The following is a 14682-nucleotide window of genomic DNA, read 5'->3' on the forward strand; positions in this document are numbered from 1 at the left end:
CTGATAAGCAACGAAATGCGCTTTTAATAGTTCGTGGGGAAGAGCAAAATCGGTGCGTCTGCTGACCTGGAAAAATTCGACGTTGGTGGAATGGGATTTTCCGTGACGTGTCCTAGCTCTGTTCCTCGCGAGATGACCGAGCCTATTCAGCTACGTACGGAGTACTATACCACAAAATTTGTAGTAGGTTTTTCTGACCTTCTCGACGCAGATGTAGCAATATGGCAATGCTGGGCGGGGGAATGTCGGGGCGGATCGGGGCACCGAAGAAGAAAAGTCGGAAAGGCGGAAGCGGGGGGGAATGACGAAAACCACCTGATGACATCCCATTGCGTCAATTGCACCTCGCAGATGGATTCATCTCAACTGACCGGTTTGCTTCGACTCCACCGGCAAAACATTCTCTGGGTACGGTGGACAATGGCATCGTATAAGTCCCGTTGCCTCGTTCCCTTTCTCGACTGAACTGCTTTCTATCTTCTTTCCCTCTGTCGTCCTACATCCTCCCTCCATACTTCCCTACACCCCACGTTTACGCTACATCCGTATACTTCCTACGCCTACATCGAATTCCTGCTTTCTCCGTTGAGCCGAGGTCGACGACTACTTTAACCCTTCTTCCCCTCCAATTCACCCCAGACTCCTTCTCCATCTTCGACCTTCCTCCCCAGTCACCCCTCCATCATGGCTTCCAACGGAAATGGCGCTCCTCCTGTCGGACAGGAGAACATCAACACCGACATCATCACCCTCACCCGATTCCTCACAGAAGAACAAGTCAAGGTCCCGGAAGCCACCGGTGACTTCACGTATGTTCACCACTCGCTCCATTCACCCCTCATGTGACCGAAGAATACTGACCCAACCAGTCTTCTCTGCCATGCTCTCCAATTCGCCTTCAAGTCCATTGCCTACTACATCCGTCGTGCCTCCCTGATCAACCTGACCGGTCTGGCCGGTTCCTCCAACACTACCGGTGATGACCAGAAGAAGCTGGACGTGATCGGCAACGACGTTTTCGTGTCGGCCATGCGCGGCTCCGGCAAGTGCCGTATCCTCGTCTCCGAGGAGGAGGAGGAGGCCATCCTGTTCAACGAGCACAGCGACGCCCGCTACGCCGTCGTCTGCGACCCCATCGACGGCTCGTCCAACCTCGACGCCGGTGTCTCTGTCGGCACCATCTTCGGCATCTTCAAGCTGCCTGACGAGATCCTCGGCGAGCAAGTCACCGCCAAGGACGTCCTCCGCCCCGGCACCGAGATGGTCGCCTCCGGCTTCACCATGTACGGCGCCTCCGCCCAGCTCGTCATCACCATGCGCAACGGCAGCGTCAACGGCTTCACCCTCGAGAACTCGCTGGGCGAGTTCATCCTCACCCACCCCAACATGCAGCTGCCCCCCACCCGCGCCATCTACTCCGTCAACGAGGGCAACAGCATGTACTGGGAGGAGTGGACTAACGCCTACTTCCACTCGCTCAAGTTCCCCGGAGAGGGCAAGAAGCCCTACTCCGCCCGCTACATCGGTAGTATGGTGGCTGATGCCTACCGTACCCTCCTCTACGGCGGCGTCTTCGCCTACCCGGCCGACTCCAAGAGCCCTAAGGGCAAGCTGCGCATTCTCTACGAGTGTGCTCCCATGGCTATGATCTTCGAGAACGCCGGTGGCCGCGCCGTCAACTCCAAGATGGACCGTCTCCTCACGGTCGAGCCTGAGCACATCCACGACCGCAGCGGTGTCTTCCTCGGCTCCCGCGATGAGGTCCAGAAAATCGTTGACACTTACAACAAATACAAGAAATAAATTCCCGACTAAAAAAATTTACGCAGCAATGGCCGGTCCTGTTGGAGTTCTGTGGGTTAATATCATCAGTCCATACCAATGATCTGTATCTAAATTGTGCAAAAATTACCTAGTTAGTACAAAAAAAATTATATAACCTAATCCACTGGATATCTCAAAATCATACGGATGTCTACTTGCAACGATCTTGGAACATATATATTGTCTAATAGCACAAGCCACGGCACCATGCGATCTCTAAGATCCAATTGATTCCCGCAGGGAAGTAAAGTACAGACAAGATAATTCAAGGGAAAGAAAAAAAGAAAGACGTGCGGTCACAATCAATCGACCGGTTCCTCCTCCAACAAGGTCTTGAAGCTGAACGGGGCGAACGGTAATCCCTCGCCCATAAAATGCTTGCTCATGGCTTCGACCCAGTGGAGACGGAGCGAGTGCAACATTGCACTAGTACCTTCCATTACACAGAGAATGGCAATCGTCAGCGTGAACCACATGTAGAACGTGATGACAATCATAATGACTCGCGTGGTAGGAGACTCTTGCTCGAAGGCACCGCCGATGGTCATGTTCCACAGAACGATAGACAGCTGCTGATGGGCCAAGGAAAGGGCCCACAGACGCAGGTAGGAAGCCGTGTGCGAGATACAGTTCAGACAGAATTCAATCGTGTGGATCACTTGGTGGATCATAACTTCGGAGAACTCGAATTCCTCGTGCTCTTCGTCCCCGAGGTCTTGGGCAATCATAGCAACCCCCTCGCCTTCGCTGGCCATGCTGTCGCGGTTTCCAGTAACTCCGCCGTCCATATCGCCGTCGTCCTCAAGCGCGCTGACTCGAGAGTTCTCGCCAAGGCCGCGGTATCCCAGGGCACGGGCACGGTTGTGCTCCCGGCGGAGATAGAATGGCTTGAAAAAGAGCATAATAGGCACCTGGATGACAGCAAGAAGCAACAGGACCACCTGGACTCCCGCCTGTCCGGGGTAAAGCTCCTCCTCGACAGATCCCGGAGAGAGGAACATGAAGATAAGCATGTTCAGAAGACCAGGGGGCGATTGTCCCCTAGCTTGCCAGTCCACAGACCACTTGTAGACGATGGTAAGGACGAGATAACCGAAGATGGATTGGAAGAAGATGAGTCCGGGAATGAAATTTCCAATAATATCAACCTTCGACTTGAAGTGTCGCGCGTTGACATACTGGAGGCATAGGGCGTAGGTCATCTGTAAAAGGATTAGTTTCAACCAAGAGAATTAATGAGAGTAAAAGAATCACTTACATGAGCCCAGCCCAGCACGATACTCATTTTCATCTTCATACTGTTGCTGAACAGCAGAGAGTTTTCGGCTTCGTGCCAGTTCCAATCAAGGCCAAAGGGGAATCGATAGCCATCCTTCAACGTCGCCTCGACAGTCTGTCCTCGTTGAATATCCTCGGGCCACTGCCACTGACTGGTGAAGACTGTGAACGACTTTGAGAAAATATCGTTGTAAATCAGTCCAGTGTACATAGAGAAAAGACCCATCATGAGCATGATATAACGACCGTAGAAGGCCATGTAAGTCAGCTCGTCCAACTTGGTCTTCTGCAGCTTCCGCTCCCAGAAGATCATGGCGGCAGCACACATGGTCATCAGCGCACCGTGACCGAAATCACCGAACATGACAGCGAACAAGAAGGGGAAGGTGACCACGGTGTACAAGCCCGGGTTCACTTCTGAGTACTTCGGGATACCATAGGCGTTGACAATCGTCTGGAAAGCCTCGGTGAACTTGTTCGTGCGCACATAGGTCGGAGGGGTTTTGTTTGTCCGGATCTGGTTGATAATCGTCGGCACACTCAGACCCGCGCGGTCATTGACATCCTGCAGGGTGGATTTAATCAAAGGCAGGGAGTTGGTAGGGCACCAGGCCTCCGCAATGAGCGTTTTCCTCGCTTGGTCGTAGGAAAACCGGTTGAGGGTGTCATACACGGCCTTCTCTTTCTTGACAATAATCATCCATGCGGCAAGAGAGCGGGCGATCTGCGTCAGCTCCGCGTCAAGGGTGTTCTTCGTGTTGCGCAGGACATTGCCCACGTCACCGAGACGGGTGTTCACTTCGTGGATCTGATCGCGTCTCAGCTCGCTGTTTTCATCGACACTGTACAGCGAAGCACTAAGCGACTCGGAAATTTTTCTGATCTTCGCGATGATGTTCTTTCCGTGCGCGAAGATCACAAAAACGTTCTTGTGAGTCTCCTCGTTGGTGGTCGGGTCGATTATGGGCTCCGCAATTTCCGACTGGTTCATGTACAAGTTACCGCGGAGAGTTCGCCACAGAATACGTTCGAAGGCCCCAATTCGATCCCGAGGGATGACACCCGCGACGAAACCGATGTTCATCTCTAAGAAAGACTGTTGGCCTTGAGCATCGCCGTTCTGGCCTCGGGAGGTTTGCTGCTCAACATCACGGAGGAGGGGAGCCTCGTCGTTGTCGAAGGACTGGCGGATTTCTTCGGTATGGGTATGCGCACGGTCAAAGAAACCACCTGCCTCCCGCAACACCCAGCGCCATTCCGTAAGCTCCACCTCACGCTTCTTCAAAGTCTCGTAGCTGTCGTTCAAGGAAGCGATTCTCTGTTCGAGACTCTCACTGCGTTCGGCAAGCTCGTCGATCTCCGAGGCAAGAGGGGCGGCGAGGTTATCGGAAAATTCGGACGAGGACCTCATCGGGATGCCCGCCTTGTCCATCTGAGCGTGGAAGTAGCCTGGCGGATGACGGAAGTTAGTTGACTACCCTGGAGCGTCCAGTGAGGACATAACATCGGATCATATCTGGAAACATACGAAGCTGTCTCTCCACATTGTCCAACCGGCGAATCTCCTTCGTGAATGTACGCTGGAACGCATTGGTGTCGGGGTTAAGCTAATCAAACAACACATGTCAGTTCCGCTCCACGGTACCCGGCAAGGCGGAGGACTCACGTCTCTGAACTGAACCTGCCCGAGTTCACCCAGGGCACTGACAACCTCTCGTCCGATTTCGTTCGCGATGTAGAGCTGGGTCAAGCTCATATCCGACGAACGGAAGAAGGTGTCTTTCGGAGCCATGATGACGGAGGCTCCGAGAGCTGGTACTTCCTGCCCTCAGTCCTAAGAATGTGCAGCAGCCAAAAGGCAAGTAAATTGTATGAGAAAGGAGAGACACAAGGAAAATGCCACTGGCGTCGTGGTGGGAAGTGATAGCTCCTGGCCTTGACAACCCCTGGGAGTGTGGTGATTCTCCGACGATTGATTGATTGCGGGAGGACCGCGTGGCTGAAGAATCACGTGATATATGACATAATCTCGCCCAGCAATGCTAACCAAGTTACAGCCAGTATTTACTTTCTTCATGCAAGACAGAAGTCATCTCCAAAGAAATAGTCCACCATCGATTGTTCGGCAAATCGTTCTCAACAGCTTGGATCCAGCATATATTGCTCCATAATGATATCGTGCAATCAACAATTTTTCAGCTATACTACAAAGGCAGAAGTGCCCACCACCCAGGAACACACGCAGCTCTGGCTCTGTACACCGGCAAGAGGTATCATTGAACTTTACATTATTCTATCGTCCCCATACTACCTTAAGCAAAGTAGCTCTTCCAGAGCACGCCAGAGAGATCCTCCAGCTGGTCCGAAGTGAAGGCCTATGTCGAGTGTTAGCTGTTGGCAACCACATGGGAATACGTGCTCATATGTCAAATGACTCACCTTTGCATCTATATGCCAAGTGTCTTGTCTTGTTTTCTTGAACTCGCTGATGATTGACTTCACACTTGAACCCACGATGCCCGGGTCACCTGCGGCACGCACACTTAGCGTCGTCAGGGCTTCCGGCATCCATGCGGGCGGGGGGCTATTGTAGGGGAATGCTTGGATAAGAGCTCCAAGACCAAGAACGGCTCCGTGCCTGGTTAAGATGAGTCGCGTGTGCTCAGGTGTCGGTGTTCCGGCTCCAGAGGATGCAGGGGTAGAAATGCCGGACCGAAGCATTTTCGGCCGCTTGGGCAGAGGGTTCTCCACAAGAATATGGGTGAATCGTTGCTTGAAACGGGCGACCATCTCCTCTCGAAGCGACACGGGCGAGCAGCGGATCATTCCAGACAACGTAGCTGACGCGCCAACTCTCACCTCGTGTTGAGGGTCTTCCAGCATATTTGCCACGCACTCGAATAGCTTGTCGCGATCCGAAGGAGAAAGAAGGAAGAGACGGCGGAAATAGATGATCTGAATATTGATCATAACTCGCAGGCGTTGGTGCCAGGAAGGCGAAGTGCGTCCAATGTGAATAAGAGACTTGATAAACCCGGAATTCTCCTCGGCAGGGTAAGGGATGTTAGGGAGATGGCGGAAGACGTGGTAAGCCAAAGACTGAAGTTCCGGGTCTTCCTTTATATCCATCATGTGCAACAGTTGCCCCGTGAATACATTTGGGAAGAAGGGTACAAGCTGTGTACACTCATGGGATGACAGCGTGGAATCAAGCCAAAGAAGGACCGTCTTGCTACCGGACGTGTAGGATGACGGCGTTTGCTGACCGGGCGTCCGTTCATGCCGCCACGTCTCAATCCGAGTAAAAATGTCATTGATCATTTTGGTAAATTCTTCGGTAGGTTGATACGGATATGTACCAACCGAGGACGCGGACTCTTGCGCTGTAAGAAGGCGTTTGACGTCGGCATAGGACTCATGATATCTCGTGCGGTACACCGTAGCGATGGTCTGACCCATTGCCTCACGGACACCCTTGTAGGGATGGTCCAGATGGGCCAAGAAATCGTCAATGATCGGCTTCTCCAGCTGGAAATGCCAACCGGCGTCTATGATTGCCTGGTGTAGGAGATTGATCTTGGAGCTCTCCTTGAAAGCGGCATTGGTAGACATATCCAACCGGAAACTTGCCAGCCAGTCAACCAGTGGCCATGCTCTGCGTGGATCCCGGCATTGGAGAATCATGTGGAGGAATGTTGTCCAGTAGCCAGAATTCTCGGGGGTCAATCCATCACTGAAAACCTTTCGAACAATGGGGAAAGCATATTCCCACACTAGAGTGCGCCTTTCCACACTGGTGTCCGCGACGGAGCTTATCAGAGCCCCAAGGATCTCAGATGTAGCTCTGTGCTGATGCTTATCGCTGCCATCTTCGAAGACTAGTTCGATTTCTTCCTGAATGTCCTTGAAAGTGGCGGTCGTAAGCCCATCTCGCAGCATCAACTCGAAGGTATACAGCAACATCATAGCGCAAGGCATTCTGAACTTGTCAGCCGAAGGATCGCGTGGCTCTTGCTTCAGGTACTTGAAGAATGTCGAAAACCATTTGCGGTCGAATAGTTTGCCCATATGACTCCGCACCTTCCACTCGATCTCGTCGTATTCAATATCACGGGCCACGTTTGATTTGTATGCAGGCATACTGTCTGCCCACACCAACCATCCAGGGAAATCATGGTCCACGTAGTATTCCGCCTCCGGCTTAGCGAAGTTTGCCAAGTACTCATCAGTCCACCCCTCATCATAGCGTTTGGTAGCCACGTTTATCTTTGAAGGAAAATGTTGCTGGCCCATGATATAGCTCTTGTAGTCGTGGTTGCAAATGGCGCGAACGTCCACCATGGTGAACAATGCAATGAGGGCCTGAGAGTACATGCCACGCAAGCCAGGATGATCATCGATCGAACCGAGAGTTACCAGGTCGACAAGATTTTCGCTGGCTATGTAATCGAACCTGAGGCCCATGGTGATGACAATAGTGGCAGCTCGACTGGCAACCTTCCAATGAGATATCTTCGCCAGGTTTACTAACTCTTCCGCGAGCTCAGCTTTCTTTTTCTCAATGATAGCTCGCTTCTGATTTAGGCTACTGCGCTTCTGAGTAATTTGCTCTTGGACATCTTCATCTGGAGCAATCGCCTCGATGATTTTTTGATCAAGTATGGCCATTCTGTCCATGGCACGGCCAAACTCCATGACTTGATAGAGAGCACCAGAGCAGATTCTCTGTACAGACGGTTTATCTACCGCACTTGCATCGATGAACGTCTTGACCAAGGTGGGGGTATATTTCCAATGACGTCCAGCGGTTTTCGTGACGCTGCTCAACAGAAGGGAAAAGAGCGCGCCTTTGATTCTCGCGAAATCATTTTCCTTGACTCCTTTTTGCAAAGCGTTGAGGAGGGGGGGAATGACCAGGAGTCGAGCGCCCCAGACAGCCTTGAGAGCGGACTCGCCGGCGCTCTGAGCATTGCGACGAGTCTCTGTATAGAGCGAGACGCACGACTCAGCAATATCTAGCAGTAAGATCTCATCTAGCCGAGATCTACGCCGAGGAGCTGCGTTGTGCCTCAGGCGCTGCAGATGGTACACGTTTGCCCTTCGAATAAGCAGTGGACGTGGGTAGTCCTTCCGAACACCGCTCATCTTATAAGGGTGAATATCAGCAGCAAGAAGACGCGTCACTCTGTCCAACACATGTGCAGATCTCTCGATACCCACATCAACAAACCACGACCTGTATGCTGAGTACAGAGCGTTGAAGCAAGGCACGTCATCCTCCTGTTTGTCAGAAAGGAACCTATGTACTTCATGCAAAACCCATCCTGCTTTCTCACGGATGTCATGAATGGTGGTGTACATAGGGTCAGACTCCTCCAATGGGTAGCCGGTGGGATAGGTGAAAGTCTCACGGATAGTCCCCTCATCGGAACTATCTAGAGAAGAATCAGGATCATCATTTGCGGTACCATCAATCGCGGGGTCTGAAGCGCCCGCCATATGCACATCAGCCGAGCCATTCAGCCCGTTCTGCTTTGTTCGTGAGGCTGCCTTTGGATCGAACAGCACAGATACACCAGCAAGTATGAGCCGCAGTAGAACTAAGTTCCGAATGACCTCGTCCGACCAGTCCTTGCCGCTTCCATCTCTCTTCACACTGGAGGTCTCGTGGGTCAAAGCCGTGAGTTGATTCAAAGCAGTTTCTGCTTGGCTTTGGAATAGATCGACCGCGAACTGGAGTTCTTCATGCTTGGGAACATGCCACTTGACAGTCAGGCTCTTTGGATCCTGTTGATAGCTCCAGAGTTCCGGCCGCATGCCTTGAGCAACGACCTCTGGCTCATACAACGAGTAATCGGCGGTATATGTACCCGTGAGATTCAGAAGCAAGTGGTGGACAAAATTGGAGATATGCACTGTCGGGATACCTCTGCATTTCTGCTGCATATACACAGCGATGTCGAAGAGGTCTTGTCTGTGAGCCAGTACAGCATCCCCTACATGGACAACGCACATGCTCAGCATACTAACATTCCAGACCAGACCACGATCACGAGGGAGAACGTCGGTTCCGGTTGTCCTAGTAGAGCCAGCGCCATTGTCGTCGATCTCAGTACGAATAGCCTGGGTCAAGACAGGGATAAAGCGCTTCAAAGCCTTTTCGGGGTTAACCTTGCACACAGAGTTGCAAATGAAGGCCATCGCATCCCGTGCCTGGTGGATCACATGGTTGGAGACAAAATCAACCACCTTCGACAAAGCAATGTCATAATACTCCGGGGAGAGGCAAGATAGGAGAGGCATGAAAGTTGCAGGTAGGGTGTTCACAATGTTTTCCTCAGGAGATCCGTTGCGCACCCTGCTCACATCAGGCAAATTCTCCAGGAGTGTGAAAACACGACCAAGGAACGATACGATGAAATCGCCGAAACCACACGTTGAAGAACGAAGGATCATCTCTTCTGTTGCATCATCCAGCTCCGTATCGTAGTTCAGCTGCACTTCAACGCCTTGTTCCTCCATCCGCTCCATTTCGCCCGTAATCCACTGCATCGCTAGCATGTTACAGTTGACATCTTCTCTGCCCTTGGTCAAGTCAGCCATCGGTATATTGTAGCATGCCGACTGGATGAATGTCAACGCATGTAGAGATTTCTCAAGATCGTTGGCATCGATGCCAGGCAGTGTCAGCCCCAACAAGGTCGTCATATGGCAGCGGTATCCTTTCGTCCGGGAAATGATCCGCGTAAGCACTTGAAGGGCTCGGAGCGAAGATGTTGTACGGTGGACTTCTACAAGACCCTGAAGCGATGGGTAGATCCTCTGCAGAGCACCAGGGAGTATGAGTTGGGGTTCCAAGAAGGCGAGTCCTTGCAGCGTGGATAGAGAGAAGCTCATAGCGGTGCCACTCTTGGCATAGATGCCCATAAAGACGACATCACGCAGGCAGAGGACGAACCGCCGCTTCAAGGGCTCTGTGAGCCTCCTGTCTGGCGGGACATCCATCTCTCCACTCTGCTCACGATTCCAGCGCATCACGAAGAAATCAGTCAGATAATAGACCAGTTGAGACAGTGTCTTTGTCCAGCCTCCAGAGTTCGAGGGATGGAAGAAAGTCTCCACGGCCTGTATAAGACCTTCAAGCTGCGTCAAGATGGATTCCTTCGCATCCACACACGCCGGCGAGAGCGACATGACAATCCACCGGGCAATGTGGTGTGCTACTGGGTGTTTTCTGGAGTCGCGATCCAGCATAATGCCCAGGCCAGATGAAATATCGACGAGGGCACTGTAGGGAGAAGTGGACTGCCCAACCGGAATCTCTAGCAACCTCAAAATGGCGGTAAATATGAGCGCGGACTGCTCCTTGCTGAAAATACCGTGTTCAGAGAACGGTATATGGCCAGCAGGGAGCGCATCTCGGGCTAGTCGAGATAGGAAATCGAGGAAGGTTACGTCGAACGTCTTTGAGCGGTTGACCAGAGACCAAAGATGAAAATACGTGGGCAGATAGTGATGGGGCAGTAGATCCTCCCTGGAGTCCGGCGGAGGGGACGTAGGGAGCATCAGGTTCATCAGCCCAACGACGACGAACGCACCTTCAGAGAACGACGTTGTGTAATGAGGGAGGAACTCCTCTAACATTGCCGGCAGCTCGCACGGATCCACATACAGCTGGATGAACGCACACAGCTTCGTGAGGGTCTTGACATTTCGCTTCAGATTGGTGGAGTGGACTAGGCCAGACTCGGTGGGCAAGACGAAGGCCTTTATTTCCCTGTACAGAGGCCTCCAATCTAGCACCAAGTCTTTGACCGGTCGGAGGTAATGCTTGCGCCTGGATCAACGTTAGCACAACCCCCACAATAGCCACCCCGACTAAGATCTACCCACTTTGTAAGCAGCATGAACATGCTCGCAAATCGATCGGATATGTTGGGATCTATTCCCGGAGCAAGAGACAGTTCATAGTAAAGCTTCACAAGATTGATGCGCTCTGTACGCGTGGGATCGAACTTGAGCGACAGCCATCCTCGGAGCTCTCGCGTCCAGTGGACAGCACCGGGACTGAAGTCCCCGGATTCAACCGCGACGTAGAGATGCTTCAGTATCTCCCTCAGGCTCCTTTCTCTCTCGCTCTCATCCTCTGGCGTATATGGTAGGTATCTGAAATATGGGTAAGTGCGCGGGCGCACACGTGCCTTGGGCTCACCCCCGTTCATCCCCACAGGTTCGCCACCTGGAGAGGTCGCCCGTGATATCTCATGCGCATTGTGCGTCAGAATAGCCTTTGGGCCGGTATGGTCCATAGTCGTGCCGTCCGTCTGTCGGTTACTGCTGGGCGGAGGTAGCGGGAGCGTGAGGGTGGGTAGAGCTCTGGGAGACAACTGCGTCAGCACGTTTTTGGGAAACCACTTCAGTTCATTAGGTGACAGATGACGAGGACATGCATATCAAACAGCAGGCGTGTCTTGGATGTGTAGTTTTTCTTTGTGATGATGGTAGGAGCAACTCACTGTCAGTCCCGTGTGCATGGGCGATGGATTAGGTTTCAGTTCGCAACGCGGCCGACAAAGCAATACCAAAGAGGTCAGATCACAAGAAGAAGGGGTTTATCAGGTAATATATCCTTCCACTGCAGAAATATAATCCAGGACAAGCTGCTCCTGTGTACTCTCTTGCAGCTTTGAAGTTGGGGGCTAATTGAAGCTCATGCGTAGCCGTGAGAGGCGGTTGGAGGTCGTATTGGGGTTTGTCAGATCGATGATGACATAATGCTACGTAACCGCATGGCAGCCTGGAGGTTCGCGGACCAACGTACCCCATGTGGACGGGAGGGAGGACTCGGCTATGGTGTATTTTGCATTTATTTTATTTGTGCAGGAATTAATTAATTATGGCTTGATCATATGCACAAATAAAATGCTCCATGTACCTACACATCCGTGGGCTTTTGCTCTCCCTTCGGACGTCGAGCCCTTCAAGCCGGAGGGAGAAAGGAACCAAAGAGAACTGCTTGGAAAACGGCGTATACGACCATACCCTGGACAACGAAGCCCCAGTCCAGTTTCCTCTTCCGATGTGGCTCGCGGCGGTCATGGACAAGTTGACACGCAAGATACCAGTACCACAACGGGTATCCAGAGCATATTCGGTTGATGATCTGGACGTGATAGCTGGTAAAAGCTAGTATGGCCAGCAAACCTTGCGGGACAGCTAGTCGGGTAAGCAACGAAGCTGACAGCGTTGATGACGTGGGTTTGTCAGCTTTGGATGGAGACAGCGCCCAGACAGACGATCGACAGAGAGTAAACAGCATGGGAATAGCGAGTAGAAAGAGGGGAAGGTTCGATATCGTCCAGTATCGAAGGAAGCCCACATTCCTATTTTTTGTAATTAGGCAGCGTTCACCATTGCAATCGCTCATTTACTGACCAGTAATAACTCTGGACCCATCCGTAAATGCTTGGGATCAACCTCCCACACCAGGGTCGAGGGGTCTGTACGTCCAGGCAGAAGTCGGCGTAAGCCAGGACCTGGGGGAAGATCATCCCGACGGCGATTATACAGCCACCAATGACGGTCACGCATAAGCGAAGGCAGGCATGCCTCGACAGACCTTGGAAGAGTGTTCTTTGAAGAAGTAGAATGGCATCATATGCAAATAAGAATCCACTGAGGATCCCATTGCTGCGAACAGTAGTAGCTGCGGAGAAGAGGACCGCGGCTATGAGTAGCTTGATGCTGCTGATTAGCGTCCGCCCCGCATTATCGTCAAGCAACGAGGAGGAGTAAACGTAGAACCCGGAAAAGTTGAGGAAAGAGAAGAGAGATTCTCCATAGGGAGCGGAGAGAAAAGCACCCGCGGGACAGACAATATGGAATGCAGCGGAAAGAAAGCAGGTCAGCTTCCGAGCAGTGGTGCCCTGCCCAAAGACGTTGACCGAGAGTCTATAGAGAGCTAGGACAGAGAGGAAATGGGTTATATGAGACAGGGCAATCGCAATAAGGGCGACCGCAGTCACACCACTCACACCACCAAAATGACGGAGAACTGTTCCGAATTAGCATCGGGATATACATGGCGCATAAAGTCCGAGGTAGACAAGATAATACCAAAGACGAGGAATGATAGGACCTGAGAATACCCATATCCAAACGCCCACTCCTGCTCGTAAACATAGCCATTTTCAGCGGTGTGAACAAAGTAGATTGCATCCCACCTAACGAGTTTCAGGAGGGTTGACAGCGGCGGGTGAGATACAGGTTGCTGTGTGTTGATATCAGCTGCGCCGGGCACTAGGTAAGAAAGAAGGCCTGTGGAGGTGTCATAACCGGGACCAGGACAGCAAACAAGAGCCACTAGTAAGAGAGATTTCCACAGACAAAATGCGATGGAGAGGCTCTTGATCGGGTGGTCAGGGTTCAGTAATAACCAGGCAGGCGCTGGTTGTGCTGCCTTGGAGCTCATCGCCGGGGCCGACAGCGGAGCACAGCCGATAATTCGCGACGATCAAGTGATTATGCCAATTCCACAAGCAGGTGAGTACATGGGAATCGAAAGTGCTCCGGTCGGGAGCTATCCGAATACACAGCAAGGCATCGTAGGATAGGGTTGATATGATGGATGAGCTGGTATTACGGGCACTCCGAGGTTGGCGCCAAGAGTGGAGCCGGGCAAGTCGGATTTCGGCATAACTTGATAGGGAGGATGCGCTTACTCAGCATGTACACTGCGTACTTCGTGACTTCGGCGTTCAAGATCGCCGATTACTGTTCCATTACCTGGATGGTCTGTTTGGGGGATTGTCAAGAAGCTCAATTCGGTTGCCAGAGGGCTTAGTGCAACAGAGGGGATTGCTCGGCCTTCTAGGCTTTCAATATTATGCCCCTGGACAAGAAAAACTTGACCGCTCCCTCATTTCAGCAAGAGATAAGACGAAAGATAAATACGCTGTACCTCGGCTGAATTCCAAGTGCTAAGAATACGTGTGCAATCCTTGGGTCCATGATTCAGCCCTACCTACGTAGACTTATGGATGGATCCCGAGACACCCGTTGGATCCATGTTTGGGAATCCACCGGATGACAATGACATCAAAGGCAAGGCAGGTTGAGGAAACTTTCAAGTTTTCGTCCCCTTCCCCCCTCCTTAAGCCGAAGACTGTGACGAAAGGTTTTGCAATAACAATCTCGCAGTAGATAGTCTTAATGATCAGCCACGGCCCGAGTCCGAGAACGACATCTGCACGTAGTTTGTACTGCATAGGTGATCCACGAATAAGGATGTGATGATTGCTGGGAATAATTAGGCTGCAAGTGGAAAGATCTTCTCGGCAATCGGAGAGAGGGAAATCCGTGTGTTGTTTAATTTGTCATGGGGAGTACCGACGGAGAGTAGCGTGCAGTAGTTAGTGCATTTGGAGGGGCTGACGAACTCCAGTATCGACTGAGCCGAGGCGTGGCGGTGTCATGATATGATCATATTCCGCCGTCGAACATGGCGGTGGAGGTAGCTGGGCCAACCAGCTGGACGTTGAATATCCGCTGGACTCGTCCTGCGTGATCGTATGGAACTAG

General features: G+C 52.0%; 4 protein-coding genes across 4 annotated transcripts; 1 reads left to right on the forward strand and 3 right to left on the reverse strand.

The window, feature by feature from the left end:
- The first annotated feature begins 495 nt into the window (after positions 1 to 495).
- On the forward strand, positions 496 to 1979 carry fbp1 (fructose 1,6-bisphosphate 1-phosphatase). Its single transcript, XM_073696730.1, has 2 exons — positions 496 to 809; positions 870 to 1979. Exons 1-2 carry the CDS (start codon positions 685 to 687, stop codon positions 1801 to 1803), a joined length of 1059 nt encoding a protein of 352 aa, XP_073546648.1. The 5' UTR covers positions 496 to 684; the 3' UTR covers positions 1804 to 1979.
- Positions 1980 to 1981: 2 nt separating this feature from the next.
- On the reverse strand, positions 1982 to 5047 carry BDV59DRAFT_181199 (H(+)-transporting V0 sector ATPase subunit a). The gene is made up of 4 exons (XM_073690191.1): positions 4769 to 5047; positions 4631 to 4709; positions 3083 to 4551; positions 1982 to 3026 (listed from the first exon to the last, which is right to left on the reverse strand). Exons 1-4 carry the CDS (start codon positions 4892 to 4894, stop codon positions 2127 to 2129), a joined length of 2574 nt encoding a protein of 857 aa, XP_073546649.1. The 5' UTR covers positions 4895 to 5047; the 3' UTR covers positions 1982 to 2126.
- A 145-nt stretch (positions 5048 to 5192) lies between these two features.
- On the reverse strand, positions 5193 to 11944 carry BDV59DRAFT_181201 (proteasome activator BLM10). Its single transcript, XM_073690192.1, has 4 exons — positions 11619 to 11944; positions 10996 to 11478; positions 5542 to 10939; positions 5193 to 5477 (listed from the first exon to the last, which is right to left on the reverse strand). The coding sequence occupies exons 2-4, from the start codon at positions 11409 to 11411 to the stop codon at positions 5415 to 5417; spliced, it is 5877 nt and encodes a 1958-aa protein (XP_073546650.1). The 5' UTR covers positions 11412 to 11478; positions 11619 to 11944; the 3' UTR covers positions 5193 to 5414.
- BDV59DRAFT_60354 (DUF409 domain protein) lies at positions 11937 to 13854 on the reverse strand. Its single transcript, XM_073696732.1, has 3 exons — positions 13219 to 13854; positions 12538 to 13156; positions 11937 to 12485 (listed from the first exon to the last, which is right to left on the reverse strand). Exons 1-3 carry the CDS (start codon positions 13571 to 13573, stop codon positions 12083 to 12085), a joined length of 1377 nt encoding a protein of 458 aa, XP_073546651.1. The 5' UTR covers positions 13574 to 13854; the 3' UTR covers positions 11937 to 12082.
- Positions 13855 to 14682: the final 828 nt, after the last annotated feature.

This window comes from Aspergillus ambiguus (assembly GCF_047715705.1).
Source record: "Aspergillus ambiguus strain CBS 117.58 unplaced genomic scaffold BDV59scaffold_22, whole genome shotgun sequence".
In the NCBI taxonomy this organism is placed as follows: domain Eukaryota; kingdom Fungi; phylum Ascomycota; class Eurotiomycetes; order Eurotiales; family Aspergillaceae; genus Aspergillus; species Aspergillus ambiguus.